The sequence below is a fragment of the Cydia strobilella genome, chromosome 1 (genome assembly GCF_947568885.1).
Source record: "Cydia strobilella chromosome 1, ilCydStro3.1, whole genome shotgun sequence".
Classification (NCBI taxonomy): domain Eukaryota; kingdom Metazoa; phylum Arthropoda; class Insecta; order Lepidoptera; family Tortricidae; genus Cydia; species Cydia strobilella.
This window is the reverse complement of record NC_086041.1, coordinates 18,840,211-18,859,636: the sequence shown is the minus strand read 5'-3', so window position 1 is coordinate 18,859,636 and position 19,426 is coordinate 18,840,211. Positions and strand designations below refer to the sequence as shown.

The window sequence follows — 19,426 nt, the reverse complement described above, 5'->3', positions numbered from 1 at the left end:
TTTTTATTTCAGATTTCCAAAGGACGAGGAATAGGGGATATTACTGCAATGTTCTGCCACCAGAGTGCAGCACTAGCTTTTTTAGTGCACTGTAGAGTAACTTATTCATACTGTACCTTTAACAGGTTTTTGTCAAGTTTTCAGGGGACCTACCGGAAAACTCGAATCCGAAATTTCGTTATCTAGCTGCCTCTTTATCGCTCGAATACGCAAGAGTGACAGAGATGTTAGATAACGAAAGTTCGATTTTCTTGTTTCGCGATAGACCCTCAGGATTGTGATATTGGCGCCACCTACGCCAAGTTTCGCGTAATATTCCCTATTATTAAATATAAAAAAAATATTACACGAACGTTTTTTATTATTATTTCCTATTTGGTACAGTCAGCTGCAGAGAAAAGGTACCCCACGTCCATACTAATTTACAGAACTTTGTATGCAGGGGGGTGCCTTTTCTCTGCAGCTGACTGGACATGACTAGAAACTATACTTAGTCTTTTAGCATTAGAAAAAACGGTAAACCATTTCCACGTGTCTTTTATTGACAAGTTTTTTTATAAATACCTATATAACAATATTTTACTTATGAAAGCAAAAGTATGTAAATGATCGTATATTTGTTGTGACTTATTTTCAGTGTTTTTCGATAAAACGACACGTTAAGATCGCTTGCCTTCTTTCTAATGATAAAAAAACGAGAGGTATAGTTAGACGGTTCTGAGTGGTAGACTGCAAATGAGATAAAAGCTATATTAGGTACATGCATTAATCCTCATATCAGGCGGCTCTTTGATTCCAAGGATTGCATAATTTTTATACTTTTTAATGATTTTTAGAATATGAAAATTATAAAAAGTGTAAAAGTTATGCAATCCTTGTATTCCACGCATTTCATTTCATTTCATTTCAACGAGCCGCCTGCTACAGATTTCTTGAAATTGCCGCGTTTTTTCAGGTTCAACTTTCATTAGCCAGACTATTATCAATTTGCCAATTTCGTGATTATTATTTTACACGGCACATAAACTTATGCATAATTTATCGATATAAAAAGTCGACACAGTTACATCCCTAGCAAATTATCAAACTTATGACACCGTACGTAAATGAGAAATAACAAGCATATATGCATCTCTTTTCGGCACATTATCTAATTCGTAAGGAAGTAAAGTACGGGTATACATATTTGCGAAGCATTTTTGCCCGACTTCTATGCTTTAGTCATTATTCTGAGGGATGCAATATTTTCATTTTTGGTTTCATTTGAAAGAATTGCATGTATAGCGATGTATATAGTCAAGCAAATCTTGTCAGTAAATAGGAACAAAGAAAACTATACTCATCCTTTTCTTTTGGGTGCTAGTACTAGTGTAAGACAAAGGTAGTATGATTCTCTCTGTCTATGTTTGAAATGAGACAGTCCCTTGACAAACGTTTGTCAGTAGAAAAAGGCGCGAAATTCAAATTTTCTATGGCATATCCCTTCGCGCCTACATTTTTTAAATTTGCCGCCTTTTTCTGCTGTTAAGATTTGCTTGACCAGCTATAGAATAGACCTAACCAAAATGAATGCCAGCACAGCACCACACCTCGCTGTATTTAGCAAATATTCGTGTTGCATCCCTTTTGTATGTCAAATAGTCATACTTGTTATGAACAAAATGCTGCACTTCATGATAAAAGCAAGCCGCTTTGCACAGTGCTAGTAGGGACCAAACTGAGTGATTTGACCCGCAGCAGCGCAAGTTTCACCCCTTAGGAACAGAGATGGCGCCACTTCTTTAAAAAATATTTCAAAAAATTCTACAAGCTAAACCAATGAACCGATTTAAATGTTTAATATCTCAAATGAAAGCTCATTATATACATTACTTTTAAAAAAATACTTAAAAAATATATACTGATTACTTTCGACAAAAAACGGCATCTTAAGTTTTTTTTTTTACTCGATTGATAGTTTTTACTTGGTTTCTCAAAAAAAATGTATGAAACATGAATAGCTTAATGCATGTATATATTACTGAATCAATAACAAGTATTATAAAAAAACCCGACATCGATACCTCTCATACTTCACGAAATATAAAAGTTTGAATGTGAGTGTAAATTTCTTCAAAATATATTTCAAAAAAATCTACAAGCTTAACTATTTGACCGATTTCAATGTTTAATATCTCAAATAAAAGCTCATTATATACATTACTTATAAAAAAATACTCATAAAACATATACTGAACCCTTTTGGCAAAAAACGGCATCTTAAGTTTTTTTTCTTACTCGATTGATAGTTTTTACTTGATTTCTTTAAAAAAATATTATGGAACATGAATAGTTTAATAAATATATATATAGTACTGAGTATATAAATCTATTACAAAAAAACCCGACACCGATACCTTTCATTCTTCACGAAATTGCACGTTCTTACAAATAAATCCTTTAAAAAAAATCTTCAACCGCATTAAGTGCACTGATTTTAATATGAAATGTGTCATATGAAAATAAATCACCCAATTTATTTTAATAAATAAAAAAATAAAAACTGAATAAAGTTTTTTCCTGGTGCTGAATTACAAAAAAATATAACAAATCTAAAATTAGGAATTATTTTTATTTAAAGTGACTACATTTGTAAACAAAAAACTTAAATGTCCTCTTCGGGTTCACCGGTAGATGTAGAACTGAAAAAAAAAGTCGTTTTGAGAAGTACTCGTACCATTTAAATACTACAAAATCACCGATCATACATGAAAAGGTTGCTGTAGATTTACTGTTGAATTATTTTTGTGCCTAGTTGATTACCATTAAACCTATAATTTTGTGCCAGACCTATAATCAGTGGTCAGCATGCAAAATAACTCTGGATTGAAAATTACATTAACTTACTTTTGATTTGTACAGCCACCTTTGCATGATTTACACTGGGCTGTGCATGGTAAGCTGACGCGACGACACTCACAACGCATAGTTTCGCAGCCAGATTTGCAGCCACAATGGTCCAAGAGGCTTAATTGCGACCAAATCGCTGTAACTGCCGACCATTCCGGAGTCCAACTCTCTTTTTCCTCAGTCCATCCCCAAGAAGATGGACATGGTATGGAAACTTCTGGTTTCATAGCGTTTCCCCATATATGGCCCGCTTGGTAAGCCGCTCGAAGTGCATGTTTATAGAGAGCAGCTGATGTAGGTGGCAGGCTTGTCACAAGCTTGTTTTTTGAAGCAAACAAATATTTGTGAACTTCATTTACGTTTATGTGTTCCGTTTGGCCAAACAATAACACAAATCTAGGGTAACTTTATACTAAAATTAAAATATGTAGTTACACACCTGACAACTGACAAAATCAAAAACTTAAAAGTTGTCATACTCCTATTTTCCCGTCTTTTTATAGTGGCCAGAGAAAGGCAGCTTGATCTGAACGAATTCTTCCAGTACGAAAACCAAATTTGTCCACCTTCGTTGTCAGTCAATGGAGGGCGTCGTTCAGGGAACAAATCTGATTTAGCCGAGAAATTAGAACCTGCCAACCCTGCCACCTACATCAGCTGCTCTCTATAAACATGCACTTCGAGCAGCTTATCAAGAGGGTCATATATGGGGAAACGCTCTGAAACCAGAAGTTTCCATACCATGTACATCTTTTCGGGGATGGACTGAGGAAAAAGAGAGTTGGACTCCGGAATGATCGGCAGTTACAGCGATTTGGTCTCAATTAAGCCTCTTGGACCATTGTGGCTGCAAATCTGGCTGCGAAACTATGCATTGTGGGTGTCGTCGCGTCAGCTGGCCATGCACAGCCCAGTGTAAATCATGCAAATGTGGCTGTACAAATCAAAAGTAAGTTAATGTAATTTTCAATCCAGGGTTATTTTGCATGCTGACCACTAATTATAGGTCTGGCACAAAATTATAGGTTTAATGGTTATCAACTAGGCACAAAAATAATTCAACAGTAATCTACAGCAACCAGTTCATGTATGATCAGTGATTTTGTAGTATTGGAATGGTACGAGTACTTCAAAACGACTATTCTTTTTCAGTTTTACATCTACCGGTGAACCATATAATTTGACATCACCTAATAATAATTAGTTGCCCGTTTATTTTTGTATTTAATACACTGACAATTATCTGAAAATTATCTGATTCAATTCGGCTTATATGTATAAAAACTACTAGATTGACCTACTTTTATATTATACACATAGATTTAAGATTAGATCCTAAGTATGCATGTAATATTGGTATGCCCCCACGGGGTCCATGTGGAACTACCAAGAATTTGTAATACCTATAAAACCATGGTTGCAATAAATAAATATGAAATATGAACCCGAAGAGGACATTTAAGTTTTTTGTTTACAAATGTAGTCACTTTAAATAAAAATAATTCCTAATTTTAGATTTGTTATATTTTTTTTTTTGTAATTTACCACCAGGAAAAAACTTTATTCAGTTTTTATTTATATTTTTTTTATTTATTAAAATAAATTGGGTGATTTCTTTTCATATGACACATTTCATATTAAAATCAGTGCACTTACTGCGGTTGAAGATTTTTTTTAAAGGATTTATTTGTAAGAACGTGCATAATTGAACTTAAATATTTCGTGAAGAATGAAAGGTATCGGTGTCGGGTTTTTTTGTAATACTTTTATATACTCAGTACTATATATATATCTATTAAACTATTCATGTTCCATATTTTTTTTTTAAAGAAATCAAGTAAAAACTATCAATCGAGTAAGAAAAAAAACTTAAGATGCCGTTTTTTGCCAAAAGGGTTCAGTATATGTTTTATGAGTATTTTTTTATAAGTAATGTATATAATGAGCTTTTATTTGAGATATTAAACATTGAAATCGGTCAAATAGTTAAGCTTGTAGAATTTTTTGAAATATATTTTGAAGAAATTTACACTCACATTCAAACTTTTATATTTCGTGAAGTATGAGAGGTATCGGTGTCGGGTTTTTTTTTATAATACTTGTTATTGATTCAGTAATATATACATGCATTAAGCTATTCATGTTTCATACATTTTTTTTGAGAAACCAAGTAAAAACTATCAATCGAGTAAAAAAAAAAACTTAAGATGCCGTTTTTTGTCGAAAGTAATCAGTATATATTTTTTGAGTATTTTTTTAAAAGTAATGTATATAATGAGCTTTCATTTGAGATATTAAACATTTAAATCGGTTCATTGGTTTAGCTTGTAGAATTTTTTGAAATATTTTTTAAAGAAGTGGCGCCATCTCTGTTCCTAAGGAGTGAAACTTGCGCTGCTGCGGGTCAAATCACTCAGTTTGGTCCCTACTAGCACTGTGCAAAGCGGCTTGCTTTTATCATGAAGTGCAGCATCCGGGCAAAAAATGGCCATAACAAGTATGACTAAAAGGAAAGAGATGCAACACGAATATTTGCCAAATATGGCGAAGTGTGGTGCCAGCATAAAATACTGTAATTTGTAGTCAAAAATTGCTGTTACAAACTGACAATGACAATTTAAACTTTCGCGCCAAAACGGATCTACAGTTCTTGTGACGCTTGTGACGTCACTCATGCTTGTCACAAGCAGGGCCGGATCTAGGGTAGAGCGAGTGGAGCGGCCGCTCTAGGCGCCGGATAGCAAGAAATGAGAAAAAAAAAAGTTTTAAAAGACGCGAGTGTCACGCGGGCCCAAAATACGGTTCGTTTTGCTTTTGGGTAAAAAGCTTCAACGAAGGGCGCCAAAACCCGATTTCGCTCTACCCTGACCAAGGACTTTTGCCAAGGACTCGGGCCGGCACTGGTCACAAGCCATATTTGTTCCTCTCTTGATGTCGGTTCGGCCCAATTTTGACTTTTGATTTAATATTTGGAATAAATAAAAAAAGCACTGTAAATCTCTCCGGTGGCGCTAGTTAGGCTCTGGGACATGAGTATGACATGAACCATATAAGGCAACAAATAACCCGACCAAATTACGTAGGTTGTTTTTGGTAGTATTTCGGTGTATGGTGGCGCCGCCTAATTACTGTGTTTTGATGGACACTTTTCGTACATAGAGATTTGGCTCCTTTATATAGTCTCCATGCATATAAGGCAACAAATAACCCGACCAAATTACGTAGGTTGTTTTTGGTAGTATTTCGGTGTATGGTGGCGCCGCCTAATTACTGTTTTTTGATGGACTTTTCATACATAGAGATTTGGGTCCTTTATATAGTCTCCATGATTCTGAGGATCGGTGTTTCAAAACACGTTCAGTTTCACTTCACACTACTTCAAATCATAATTATTGTTTGAAATTAGAGTAAAATAAAGTAAAAACGTTTCAGTAGGTATTATTTTATGTATTTCCCATTTTGGTTACGAGTTTTATTGACATTACTTGAACGATTTTTAAGTGTTTTTATTTGGATCTTAAATTAACTTGACAATCTTCATGTCTCAAAGAATATATTTTATCTGTTGCATAATGACAGTCCGGACATAGTCGGAGTCGGATTTGTTAGAAACGAATTCTGAAAACAGCTGATAAAAAGGGATTCAGTTTATTTTATGTATTGTTAATCTTCGGGCACAAATATGGCAGAAATACAAACCCTTATGGAGATGGGCTTCCCAAAAGAAAGAGCGTAAGTTAAGGCGTATGACACGACCTACTTCAAATAGGTTATTATTTGCAGACTAATACAAGGAGCTTGTTGTGTTCTAGGGAGAAGGCTTTAGCGGTTACTAACTTCAAGGGTGTTGAGCCGGCTATGGAGTGGCTGCTAGCACATGCTGATGACCCTGTGGAAAGCGTTGGACATACGATTGGCTCGAGTTCACAGCCAGAAGCGACTGCCGCCGAACCGGCGACGGCCAAAGAGGCCCCGCCGGCGTCTGAAGCCCTGGCGGCTGAGGCGAAGTCTTTTAAATGTGATGAATGCGGGAAACTTTTTAAGAATCAGGACGAAATGGAGTTCCATGCGGCGAAGACCAATCATAGCAGTTTCTCAGAGTCCACTGAGGAAAAAAAACCCCTCACGGAAGAAGAGAAGAAGGCCCAACTTGCACTACTCGAGGAGCGAATGAAACAGAAGAGAAAGGAAAGAGAGGAAAGGGATAAGGTATATTTTATATTCTGATTTGTGTTTTTTAAGTAGTCACACTACTATATATAAATTATAAAATGTAATAAATGTCATATAATAAAGAAAAAGTGACGAAGCCCTCCAGTGGTGAAGGCCAGATTCGAACCGGCGGCTTTAGCTGTCGCGGCTAACGCCATGAACCCCTAGGCCACCCCGCCACGGTGATACCCGTCCGAATTTCTCGACTATGACTAACTCTAAGGGCAAGCAGTAACACTTGTACCTTCTATACGAATTCCTTACGGAATTACGATATAGCGAGAGAGACTGGTGCTGCCATCTATACTCAATTTTGGAAACAAATCAAATTATTTTATTAAATATTCTGATTTGTGTTTTTTAAGTAGTCACACTACTATATATAAATTATAAACTGTAATGGATGTCATATAATAAAGAAAAAGTGACAAAGCCCTCCAGTGGTTCAATGAACTATCTTCACATTTTATTTGTGATAACTATTCACCATTATGAAAATTTTATATATCTCATCTTATAATTAAAATAGAAAATTAGATAGGTAAGTAATGAATTATTATATTGTACACTACAGGGGACGTAAATATTTGAGCTTGTAACAAGTGTTATTGTTGGACTTACAATGAATAGAGCGAAAACTCAGTTGATGACCAATCAAGCTAAACATAGTATAGTAGTAGATGGGCAGGATATACAATATGTCGACGAGTTTACTTGGGCCAGATAGCATCCTTCGAGAACAGGCGGTCTATCGAAATCGATAGACGTATCGAGAACGCCTGGAAGAGCTTCTGGTCCATGAAAGCGCTAATGAAGGGTGACCTTCCCTTGTGTCTTAAGCGCAAACTCCTTGACATATGCATCCTGCCCATCCTAACTTACGGTGCACAAACTTGGTCATTAACTGAGGCCCTAAAATCGAAACTCAAGGTTTGCCAGCGAGCTATGGAGCGTAGTATTAGGTGTTCGTAGAACTGATCGAATCAGAAACACAGAACTACGCTCCAGAACTAGAGTTGCAGATGTAGGCGTCAAGACCGCTAAGCTTAAGTGGGACTGGGCGGGACATGTCTGTCGCATGCACCCGGAAAGGTGGGCCAAAATGGTTACTGAGTGGGACCCACGGAGCACCATAGACGGTGCAGGCCGGGGTTCAGGCAGACCAAAAAGGAGATGTCGGGACGACTTGGACGCATTCTACCCCAAATGATGGGAAAATGGCGATGACAGGGTCGAGTGGAGAAAACGAGGGGAGGCCTTTGCCCAGCAGTGGGACACCAAAATAGGCTTATATATAAAATAAAAAAAACGTGTTATATCTTCGTGAGGAGGAAAGGGGCGGCTACTACGGGGCCGGGGGCCTAAGGCAGCCAAGACTGCAATTCCGCCACTGATAGTACTTATTAAGTTTGATGAAATTCAAACCATTTTCAATTGGAATAGAGTAGCTTTTGTTTTGTTTAATTTTCACCCAAACCAAAACCTTCAAATTTGTCTGTCAAATTTTGGGTTTAATTATTGTATGGCTGGGCCTTAGGAAGATATACAATGACTATTTATGTATAATAATTTATCTACAAATACAAAAATACAAATACAAATAGTTTATTATCATAAAAGTTGTTTACATGTGTATCGATATATCCGTCAGTCAGACTCCAAACTAGGCTGAGCCTGTATCTTGGAAGTCTGCGAGAGCGATTGACAATTATGTCCACGTTATTAATGTTATTATACATATCTTAATACTAAAAGTAATTACTACAATACAAGCTAAAGAATACAGAAACTAAACTAAAAGATCTAAACATGATATTCAAGTTTGGGTGTGAGCGTGTGTTTGTGTGGGTGGTGGTGAGTGTGCCAAAAAGGAGTGTGTGCATGTTTGCAGGTTTGTATTATGTGGGTAGGTTAAGCCTTCGTTGTCAGTTTTTCCGTCTCAGCATAAGATAAAGTATTCAACCATCTTGTCACTTTAACTTTGACATTGTGAACCATCTATGTATAATAATGACTATTTTCATGGTACTTAGTCTAGTACCACACCTGTGCAATTCTAGAATCTAGCCATTGTATTTTACTTGTCTTTATTGTAGGCTGAAACACTAGAGCGCGAGCGACTGCGCATCAAGTCCGGCAAAGACATGCAGGATGCGAGGTTGCGCCTGCAGGAGCAGGAAATGCAGAAGCTGGTAGAGCAACGCCGGCGCGAGAAGATAGAGGACCAAAAGGCGCGCGAACGCGTGCGGGCACAGATAGAAGCAGACAAGCAGGCTCGGAAGTAAGCTCACATTCATTACTTAAGAATTTATCTAGGCCCTTTTGAATTGAAAATTCAAAAAAGGTAGGTACAAAATTGTATATGTATAAGTATTCTAATATAATACCTAGTGCTAATGGACGGGTGAACCGGACCGCGACCTTGGTCCGATCCGCATATCTCTTTCTCGCTCACACTCATAGTTCGTTCTTACCGGGCGTACGGCAAACCGCTTGACGAAAAACTTGACATGATCGACCATGCCTCGGCGACCCTAGTCCGGTACGCCCGTCTTAGCACTATTTGAGATTTGCAGATGACCTGATAATACTCTCATCATCAAGCGAAGGGTTGCAAACAATGCTGAATGACCTGGTTAGAGAAAGTGAGAAGGTGGGATTGGTTATGAACACACTAAAGACCAAGGCTATGACTAACGACAAGCAAGAACCTATTCTCATCAATAATAACCAAATCGGATATGTCAATGAGTACATCTATTTAGGCCAGATAATCTCTCCGGTAGATCTAACCTCAAAAGAAATAGATAGACGTATTGGAAATGCTTGGAAGACATTGGAGCCTAAAGGAAATAATGAAAATTAAAGATATCAATGTAACTATCAAGCGGAAACTCTTTGATACAAGCATACTTCCTGTACTCACTTACGGCTGCCAAACCTGGGCTCTCACTAAAACACACATTAGGAAGCAAGAAACTTGCCAAAACAAAAGATGTCACAAAAACAATAAAAAAGTTGAAATGGAAATGGCCAGGACATACAATTAGAGGCAAAGAAAAATGGTCGAAATCGATAATGAACTGGTTCACAGGCCATAAGAAAAGAAAAAGAGGTAGACCATTTACAAGATGGGTGGACGACATCAAAGCCATAGCAGGAAGCACATGGACGAGAGTTGCCAAAGATAGAGAGGAATGGAGAAGAGTGGAGGAGGCCTTTTGCCAATAAGTGGCACACAGACAGCAATAAAATATGTAAGAAATGTAAAAATATGAAATTTACTTTACTGTCTGAAATAAAGGATAATATAAAATAAAATATAACATTACATATACATTTGTATAAATTGTATAAACCGAAAAAAGTTATCTAAGTTTTAAGTTTGTATAAAGTGCAATAGTAATAAGACAGGGTCTCTATTGTCTTCGGTTACCGCGATAGTTACTCATGAAATAAAACTATGAAAACGGATTATATCGCGTATATTGAATTTATAATACATCCCGACGTTTCGAACTCTTTACAGCGTTCGTGGTCAACGGGTGACTGAGGAAAAATTACAAAATGCAAAAATACCCACATACTAAAATAATGAACAATCATAGACTACAAACTTTAAGGCTGGTTGTACATGCAAAATCGGTTCATAAGGCTAGTTATACACTATAATTATTTTTCAAGTAAAGATATATATATATACGCGATAAAAAAAAAAAAAAAAAAAAAAAAAAACGAAGAAAGAGTAAAGAGTTCGAAACGTCGGGATGTATTATAAATTCAATATACGCGATATAATCCGTTTTCATAGTTTTATTTCATGAGGGTCTCTATTGTTTGACATAATTATTGAAAGTCATAATGTAATGATTGTCATATTATGTCATTACTCATAATTTGGTTTTTCTCAGAAACGCGTAATATAATATATTAATTGCTTTCACATTGGTATTACAGATGTTCTTAATCGATAATGTATCACAACATGACACCCTGTAAGGGTATTGCAATTTTATCTACCTACTCTAAACTAACACATATGTACTTAAATTAAACACAGAGATAACATTACACAAAAGATATACCTACCTAAGTTCTATGTAAGTATTACTTATATGTCTATTTATGGTATTTATTACAATCAAAATATTCTTGTATAGAATAAAAACGTTAACAAATTTATCATATTTTTGCTCTCCCGCTATTTCCTTTGGGAGACTATTGAAAATTCTTATCGACATATTATAGGGGCTATTATTACTTATTTGTAAGTTACTGGCGAGAAGGGCTATTTTATTTTGGTGTCTTAAATTTAAGGTACAAGTATTATGACGATCTTTAGCTTTTAAATATAGGTCAGGATGTTTTCTTACAAATTTACATGTTTCTAATATATAGAGTTATGGTAGAGTTAAAATATTAATTTTTTTAAAGTAGGGTCGGCAACTTTCTTGGTTTTTTATATTACTTAATATTCTAATACACCTTTTTTGTAATATGAATAAATCTGTACTATTTGTGCTATTACCCCACAAATTGATCCCGTATTGGAGCCATGTCTGTGTAAATGCATGATGCACTAAGAGCCGTTTTTAAACCTGTGGTTTTTTAAATATTTCTGAGTGCAGAGCAAAGCATGATATTTTCAAGCTAATTTTATCTATATGCATTTTCCAATTGATATTCTCGTCAATGACTATGCCGAGGAGATTGCAGTGCTTTATTGGTTGAATTTGGGTATCTAGGTAAGTGAAATCAAAATTTAATGGGGTTCGTTGATGGGGTCGAAATTGAATTAAATTTGTCTTTTTTAGGTTTAGTTGTAGTTAGCTTTTCAGGATTGCCATAAAACATACCTAACCTAACCTAACTATAGATAGGATAACCCGAGGAAAATCCTAAAGTTAACGATTTCAGAATTATGACTAACGATAATATGACAATCATTACATTATGACTTAATAATTATGTCAAACAAAGGGACCCCTATAAGACAACTATACATAAAGAGTACCTACTGCCATATCAATTTTCTTCACAGTACTGGAGGAAGGGGTAGTACTGAATAGGTTGTTTTCGGTCGCAGTTAATTTACTAGAGAAAGGCCTCAAGATTGCTATTCATAACTTTTGGAAACCATATTACGATCCAAAAAAGCGCAGATTTTTCAAAAACTGCTGGTTCATCCATTTTTTTTTAAAAAAAATATTTTTCTGGTAGATCTTTCAACCAGTGTTTGTTTGTTCTCATTTCAGACTAGCAGCATCAGGGCAGCCTATCCCGGAGGCGGCACCGGCACCGGCGCCGGCGCCGTCACCGGCGGCCGCGCCGGCCGCGTCCGTGCCGCGCCCGAGCTACGAGCAGGCGCGCATACAGCTGCGCCTGCCCGACGGCTCGGCGCTCGCGCACACCTTCGGCGCCAAGGAGCAGCTCGCCGCCGTCAAGTAAGTTGCTCTCACTGTAGAGTTGTAGACTACAGCCATAGTATAAACTACAGCAATAGGACAGCCAGTCCCGGAGGAAGCGCCGGCCGCGTCCGTGCCGCGCCCGAGCTACGAGCAGGCGCGCATACAGTCAAGTTTATTCCTATTGTAGACTTGTATAATAGGAGATTATGGATGGAAGAGAAAGATGGCAAAATTGCATGGCCACTTTATTAATGAATTTATTCATAATATGGGACCAAAATGTGTGAATTTTGCAGCTCGCTGTACTTACTAGATAACAAAAGCGCTGCAAAAGTATTAAAATAATTAGATTTCTGTTACAACATTGTACGATATTAAATTTATGACAGATATGTACTTTCTGTGTCTGTTTTGTTTACCTATACCTCGTTTTTTTAGTATTAGAAAAAAGGTAAACAAACTTGACGTGTCTTTTTGTTGAATATCAGTTTTGAAAAATAAGTCACGGCTAATATGCAACAATTATATATCAAATACGATCATTTACATTATTTTCTTTCATAAGTAAAAATTAATAGTTACGGATTTTTAAAAAACGTTTTTCTATTAAAGACACGTCAAGATTGTTTACCTTTTTTCTAATGCTAAAAATAATGCTATATTATGTGTATCACAATTTATAACAAGTTACCGATGTCAAACTATTCAAGTCAAACACAAAAATGTGGCTCGTAGAAAAATGTTTTTACCCATACCCAGGCGTTGATATTCGTAGACGTGGAAAAAATATATGTAGTTCTTGACTATATTATCTTTAATATACTAACTTCCGATACACGAATTATGACACTTCGCTCGATACAATTAATTCCCAAAGTAACCTCTAACTCGGACTTTTAATCCAACTTTACTCGGTTATTTATTATGTGATACTATAAACAAAAAAGAAGAAAAAACAATCTTAACTTAAATAATAATTTCATAGCTTTCGAATTTCGATATTGTAGGGTAACGTTTTTAAAATAAATAAAAATCGACAAAATTCGATCAAAATTGACACTTGGCGCGCATGATCTTTCCCGTTCTTTCTTGCGAAATGTGACAGAGACAGCGGCGAACCGATGGAACGGCCGTAATGACTATTTAAGTTACTCATAAGTATTTGTAGTATTTAGATAAATATGTAAATATATATGTTGCAAATGTATGCACACCTGAAAAGGTAAAGTCTCAGTGTAACTGAATGTGTAATTGTATATTCGACCTGCAATGTAACCTGATTCTTATATACAGCTTATATGTATACAATAATAAACTTTGAACTGTAAAATCGGGGTATACCTAGTATGTTTTGAACTTATGATGACGTTCAATTGAGATACAGTTTTTGCCTTTATACATCACAAATAAAAAAACTTATAAAGGGAAGAGCACTAAGTCATTTCAATGAACATTAAGTTTGTACATGTTGCAGGCTGTACCTACAGATGAACTCACAGGGGTACGCCGCAGACGACAGCTTCAAGCTCATGACCACTTTCCCCAAGAAAATATTTACGCCCGAAGACTATGAGAAACCGCTCGAGTCACTAGGTAAGACGCGATATATTATGGTCTTTCTTTTACAAGTTTCTTAGTAACTTGCAAGTTGCAATGTATTATGTAAATACTAAATATACTACATATTGAAAGAAATAAAAATTGAAGCAAATGCTTGATATACCGAGACCTGTTGATAATGATGGCGGGAAATGACCGTAAAATAAACGGTGTGATAAAATAAAACGTAAGCTTGCCGGCTTTGCGTTTGTTTTGCTCTGTGTCCGTCCGTCTGTCTGTCAAGACCCTTTAATTTATCTCGGGAACGCGTGGAGGTATCAAGTTGGAATTAAAACCATATACTCAAGTCTACGATCCCTTGAGCCGTAAAATAATTAAACTTCTAAGTTAACGTAAAAAAAATATGCCGTTTATGCCGCAAAAAACGTCTATTTCAACACTCTCAAGGGAATCAAAATTTATAGGGTAGGTACTTCCTGTTGACCTAGAACTATGAATTTTGGCAAGTAATATCATAGAGAAATATAAGTAAAGAAAGAGTGGTAACTCCATACATCAGTGCGCGCGCTTTATTTCGTAGTCGACAAGTAGCGGAACTCTCAGTACTGCTACTCCACAATAGATGACGCGGCAAACAAAAAGTCTAATGCTCAACGAATTTCAGCTAATATTATAACCAGCCAGAGTAACCGGTACTCTATTTTCAACTCCTTCTGCTTTTAATATTAGTAGCACGTTGCGGCTACGTCAACAAATTGATCTCAGCTGGCAGTAAGGATAATATGTGTCGTAGGGTATGGCGCGTTATATCAATGGAAACATGCAATAACAAAAAAACTGCTTGCACCGCAATTGACGTTCTCGTTAACAAATCAGCTGGTGACAATGGTGACAGCACAGATGCGCGTGCCGCCGACGCCGCCGCACGGCTAAACCGGTTTTATCTTGAAGCAAACGTAAACAATGCCACCCCATGTAATCGCACCGCGCTCGAAATCTTACTAGTATGTAAAAGGACAAAGCGCAAAGAGTCAAAGGACATAAATGACATGACGACTCGTATTATAGATAGTTTGCCCCCGAGCGTAATCTCATTGCTTTTACTACTATTTAATAGATGCGTTATCGCTGGAGTCTACCCTGATGCCCTGAAACAAATAAAAGTTCACCCCATTTATAAGAGTAAAGGCGACATGCACTCACCTAAGTGTTATAGGCCTATATCGCTAATTCCAGTAGTGTCGAAACTTTTTGAAGGTCTGCTATGTAATAGAATAATAAAACATATGACATGTAACCAACTATTGAACCGCCAACAGTACGCCTACCAGCCCGGGCGCTCGACGGTTGACGCCGCGCGCAACGTGGTGGCGCGCGTTCTCCAGCACCTCGAAGACGGGCGACAAGTCGCAGCCGTATTCTGCGACTTGTCGCGTGCCTTCGAGATGATTAATCACGCCCTTCTCCTAGACAAGTTGTCACGCTACGGATTTACTGGCAGTTTCTATAATACTATAGCCTCGTTTTTGAAAAATCGTAGACAATGCACGTGTGTCCTCAATGCGAGGTCGGAAATGGAACCTATAGGCAGTAGCTCCGTTCCCCAGGGCTCCTCAACGGGCAATAACCTGTTTTTAGTGTTAATGAACGACATCACATCTGCCTGCGATGATCCGGAGTACGTAATGTTCGCCGACGACACGTGCATCATTGTTAACGCTGACAACATTGATCAATTAAAATCCACGTTATCCATGATAATGCTTAAAATGTCTAGATGGTTTTCCGCTAACGGGATGTTACTCAACGTTGACAAAACTAACATAATACACTTTAAACTAAAAAATAATAATGATAACACTCAACTTGACATATCAATAAATAACGTCATGGTCCCACAGGTCAAGGAGACTAAGTACCTCGGCTTTATTATCGACTCAGGGCTGACCTGGACTCCCAACATAGACCAATTATGTAATAAACTGGCCTCGGCGTGCTTTGCTCTGTCTAGGCTTGCCCCGACGTTGTCTACTGACAATCTCAAAAAAGCATATTTTGGATATTTTCACTCTATCCTCATACAAGGATACCTTATCTATGGGCCACATCCGCTGATCGAGATAGACCATTTAAACTACAAAAGCGAGCATTACGAATCATTGCTAGAAAAACGGCCGATCACCCGGCTAGGGACCTGTTTAGACACCACAAAATCTTGACGCTGCCCAGTGTATACATACTGACCGCTTGCCTATAATTTGGTTTTACACGGGGTCGCTCAACAACCGACACTGGTGTTGAGCTAATTAAACAGATCTTCGATGCCTGGGAGGAGTCGCATGATGCTTTGGGTATCTTCTGTGATTTATCTAAGGCCTTCGATTGCGTCTGTCATGAAACATTGATCAGGAAACTGCACTTTTATGGAGTAAGAGGATCGGCACTGAATTTAATTAAGTCCTACTTACACGGTAGAATACAAAGGGTCGATGTGAATGGACAACGATCACCGGGGTCATTGGTCTCTATGGGTGTACCGCAGGGATCAATATTGGGGCCGTTCCTGTTCCTTATCTACATTAATGACCTGCCATACCTTGTAAAGACCCACCATGATATAGTATTGTTTGCAGACGATACCTCACTTATTTTCAAAGTCAAACGACAGCAGCAAGCTTACAGTGATGTAAACGATGCTATTTAAGAAGTAGTAAATTGGTTCAATGTTAATAACTTATTGTTAAATGAGAAAAAGACTAAATGTATTAAGTTTGTCACTAGTAGTAACGTAAGGCATGTGCAAACAAGTGTCATTGTGAAGGACGAGGAATTGGAATTGGTTGATAGTACAGTTTTTCTTGGTATAACTTTAGATTCTAAACTCCAATGGGGTCCCCATATTGATACTCTTTCGAATAGACTGAGTTCTGCAGCTTTTGCAGTGAGCAAAATCCGTCAGTTAACTGATGTGAAAACAGCTCGATTAGTATATTTTAGTTACTTCCATAGCGTTATGTCATATGGTATTTTACTGCTTCAGAGATAAATACCATTTTTGTTCTGCAGAAGAGGGCTATTCGAGCAATATATAAAATGAACCATGGAGACTCACTTAGAGATAAATTTAAGGAAATTGACATAATGACAGTGCACTGTCAATATATTTATGAGAATATTCTGTATGTACATAAAAACATTGCCAGTTTTAAGAGAAACTGTGACATACATAACATTAATACTAGAAATAAGCATAAGCTTGCAGTAACCTTCACTCGGCTCCATAAAATTAAAAAATCATTCATGGGTAACTGTGTAAGATTTTATAATAAACTTCCAAATATCATCACTGAATTATCTGTTAATAAATTTAAAAAATATGTAAAACGTAAACTTATCTCTAAAGCCTATTATAGCACACAAGACTACATGAATAATGAAACACCGTGGGATTGTGATTGAAAATAATTAATTATTTATTATTGTGTTAATAATGATGAAATTGATAATTCAATGAATACCTATATTAGGTAATCTGTATTTTTTGACATTTAGATTTTTATTCTAGAAAGTTTCTAGACTAGTATTTTTTATACAATTTTGGTGTTTGACGATATTAAGTTTGACATATCTATAATAATTCAATGTTTTTAAGAATAATAATAACTGCATCAATAAATTGCTCTGATATTTAGATTAAGGTAATATTTAAAACTTGACAATTTAAAAGTGCTTGTTGCTAGGCCTATTTGAATAAAGATTATATTGACTTTGACTTATACCACAGAATAAGTAATAGTATTATCATACAGAACGGCCACGCACCGCCCCGCCCCGACTCGAATTACCTCGCCCCGCGACAACAGATTGACGGCCGTTTGCCGGCCGCTCAGTACTATTTTTAAGCAACTTACTCACACTTTGACGCATGAGGCGTGTACAGACGTGCCGTTCACACATAGAAACGCAAGTAATTTTTGATGTATAGCGTGTCCGCCCTGTGCCTATACGTTAGAGCAAATACGCACAACTACTCAGCTTACGGTGTTAGAAGCGATGAGCGTCGCGCGCTAAATCTACTTGCGCCCCCGCGGCAACGGTTGGCCAAGGCCCGAGCATCTCTCAGCGTCTTTGGGCCCAAAATATACAATAAAATTCCAATTGACATAAGAAATGCAGGCAGTTACACAATTTTCAAAAATAAATTAAAGGCGTTACTAATTAAATGTGCTTGTTACGATATAAATGAATTTGAAAACCTAAGTGATAATTTGCAGTATTAAGTAGTGGATATTTGTTGCATGCATCTTTTGTTTGTAATTTAATCGAATCGATGACACTGAAATTTTGTAATTTAATTATTAATTTATAACATTATTCTATGATTATTAACTTGAACCAATAACTGACATATTGAAATTGTATTTAATTATATCTATCGTACATTTAAGTCTAATCTTAAAGCACGTGGAAATATGACGTGTAAAAAATTGTATTATTTTTACCAATAAATAATCTGAATCTGAGTTATAAATTGTTGAGCAATACACTTTTCGTCATTCGCAACACATTCGACATCTAGTGTCGTGTAGCAGTACTGAGAATTCCGCTACTTGACGCTAAATGTCGACTACGAAATAAGGCGCGTTTTCGTAAGAAAGCTGATGTATGAAGTTACCACTCTTTCTTTACTTATTTTACATGGTAATATCGTCTTACACTACAAGTACAGGGAAAAATGTCAAAACTAAATTTGTAAAAAAATTTAAAGATTGAAATAAAAAGAAAAATAAGTTAAATTTGCACGGAACCCTCGGTGGGCGAGTCCGACTCGCACTTGTTTTTTAGGGTTCCGTACCCAATGGGTAAAAACGGGTCCCTATTACTAAGACTCCACTGTCTGTCCATCTGTCACCAGGCTGTATCTCATGAACCGTGATAGCTACACAGTTGAAATTTTCACAGATGTATTTCTGTTGCCGCTATAACAACAAATACTAAAAACAGAATAAAATAAATATTTAAGTGGGGCTCCCATACAACAAACGTGATTTTTTACCTTTTTTGAGCGTAATGGTACGGAACCCTTCGTGCGTGAGTCCGACTCGCACTTGTCCGTTTTTTAAATATCCGCAATGCTACAGAGTTCAATAAAAACTAATGATCTAATTTCCTTTGCTTCCAGGACTGGTACCATCTGCGGTGATTATAGTCTCTCGAGGTCCATAAAATGACTAAATACAATCATTCTCATTTTATATTTATAAAAGCATTTGTATTAATTCGGGATTATATGAACTAAGATAATGGTGGTTTATTATTACTATGACTAGTAAATAAAGTGTCTTGTTTCTAATCTT

At 36.7% G+C, this 19,426-nt stretch overlaps 1 protein-coding gene across 1 annotated transcript; it reads left to right on the top strand.

Moving 5' to 3' along the window:
• The first annotated feature begins 6,468 nt into the window (after positions 1-6,468).
• On the top strand, positions 6,469-19,426 carry LOC134741665 (UBX domain-containing protein 1). Its single transcript, XM_063674530.1, has 6 exons — positions 6,469-6,621; positions 6,702-7,098; positions 9,198-9,382; positions 12,357-12,545; positions 13,984-14,102; positions 19,252-19,426. Exons 1-6 carry the CDS (start codon positions 6,572-6,574, stop codon positions 19,293-19,295), a joined length of 984 nt encoding a protein of 327 aa, XP_063530600.1. The 5' UTR covers positions 6,469-6,571; the 3' UTR covers positions 19,296-19,426.

Excerpts from the sequence above, each read along its gene's own strand:
- LOC134741665 (XM_063674530.1), top strand. The coding sequence starts at position 6,572 with ATGGCAGAAATACAAACCCTTATGGAGATGGGCTTCCCAAAAGAAAGA. Across the intron at positions 9,383-12,356 it reads GCAGACAAGCAGGCTCGGAA|ACTAGCAGCATCAGGGCAGC; the intron begins GTAAGCTCACAT and ends TTCTCATTTCAG. Across the intron at positions 12,546-13,983 it reads GAGCAGCTCGCCGCCGTCAA|GCTGTACCTACAGATGAACT; the intron begins GTAAGTTGCTCT and ends TACATGTTGCAG.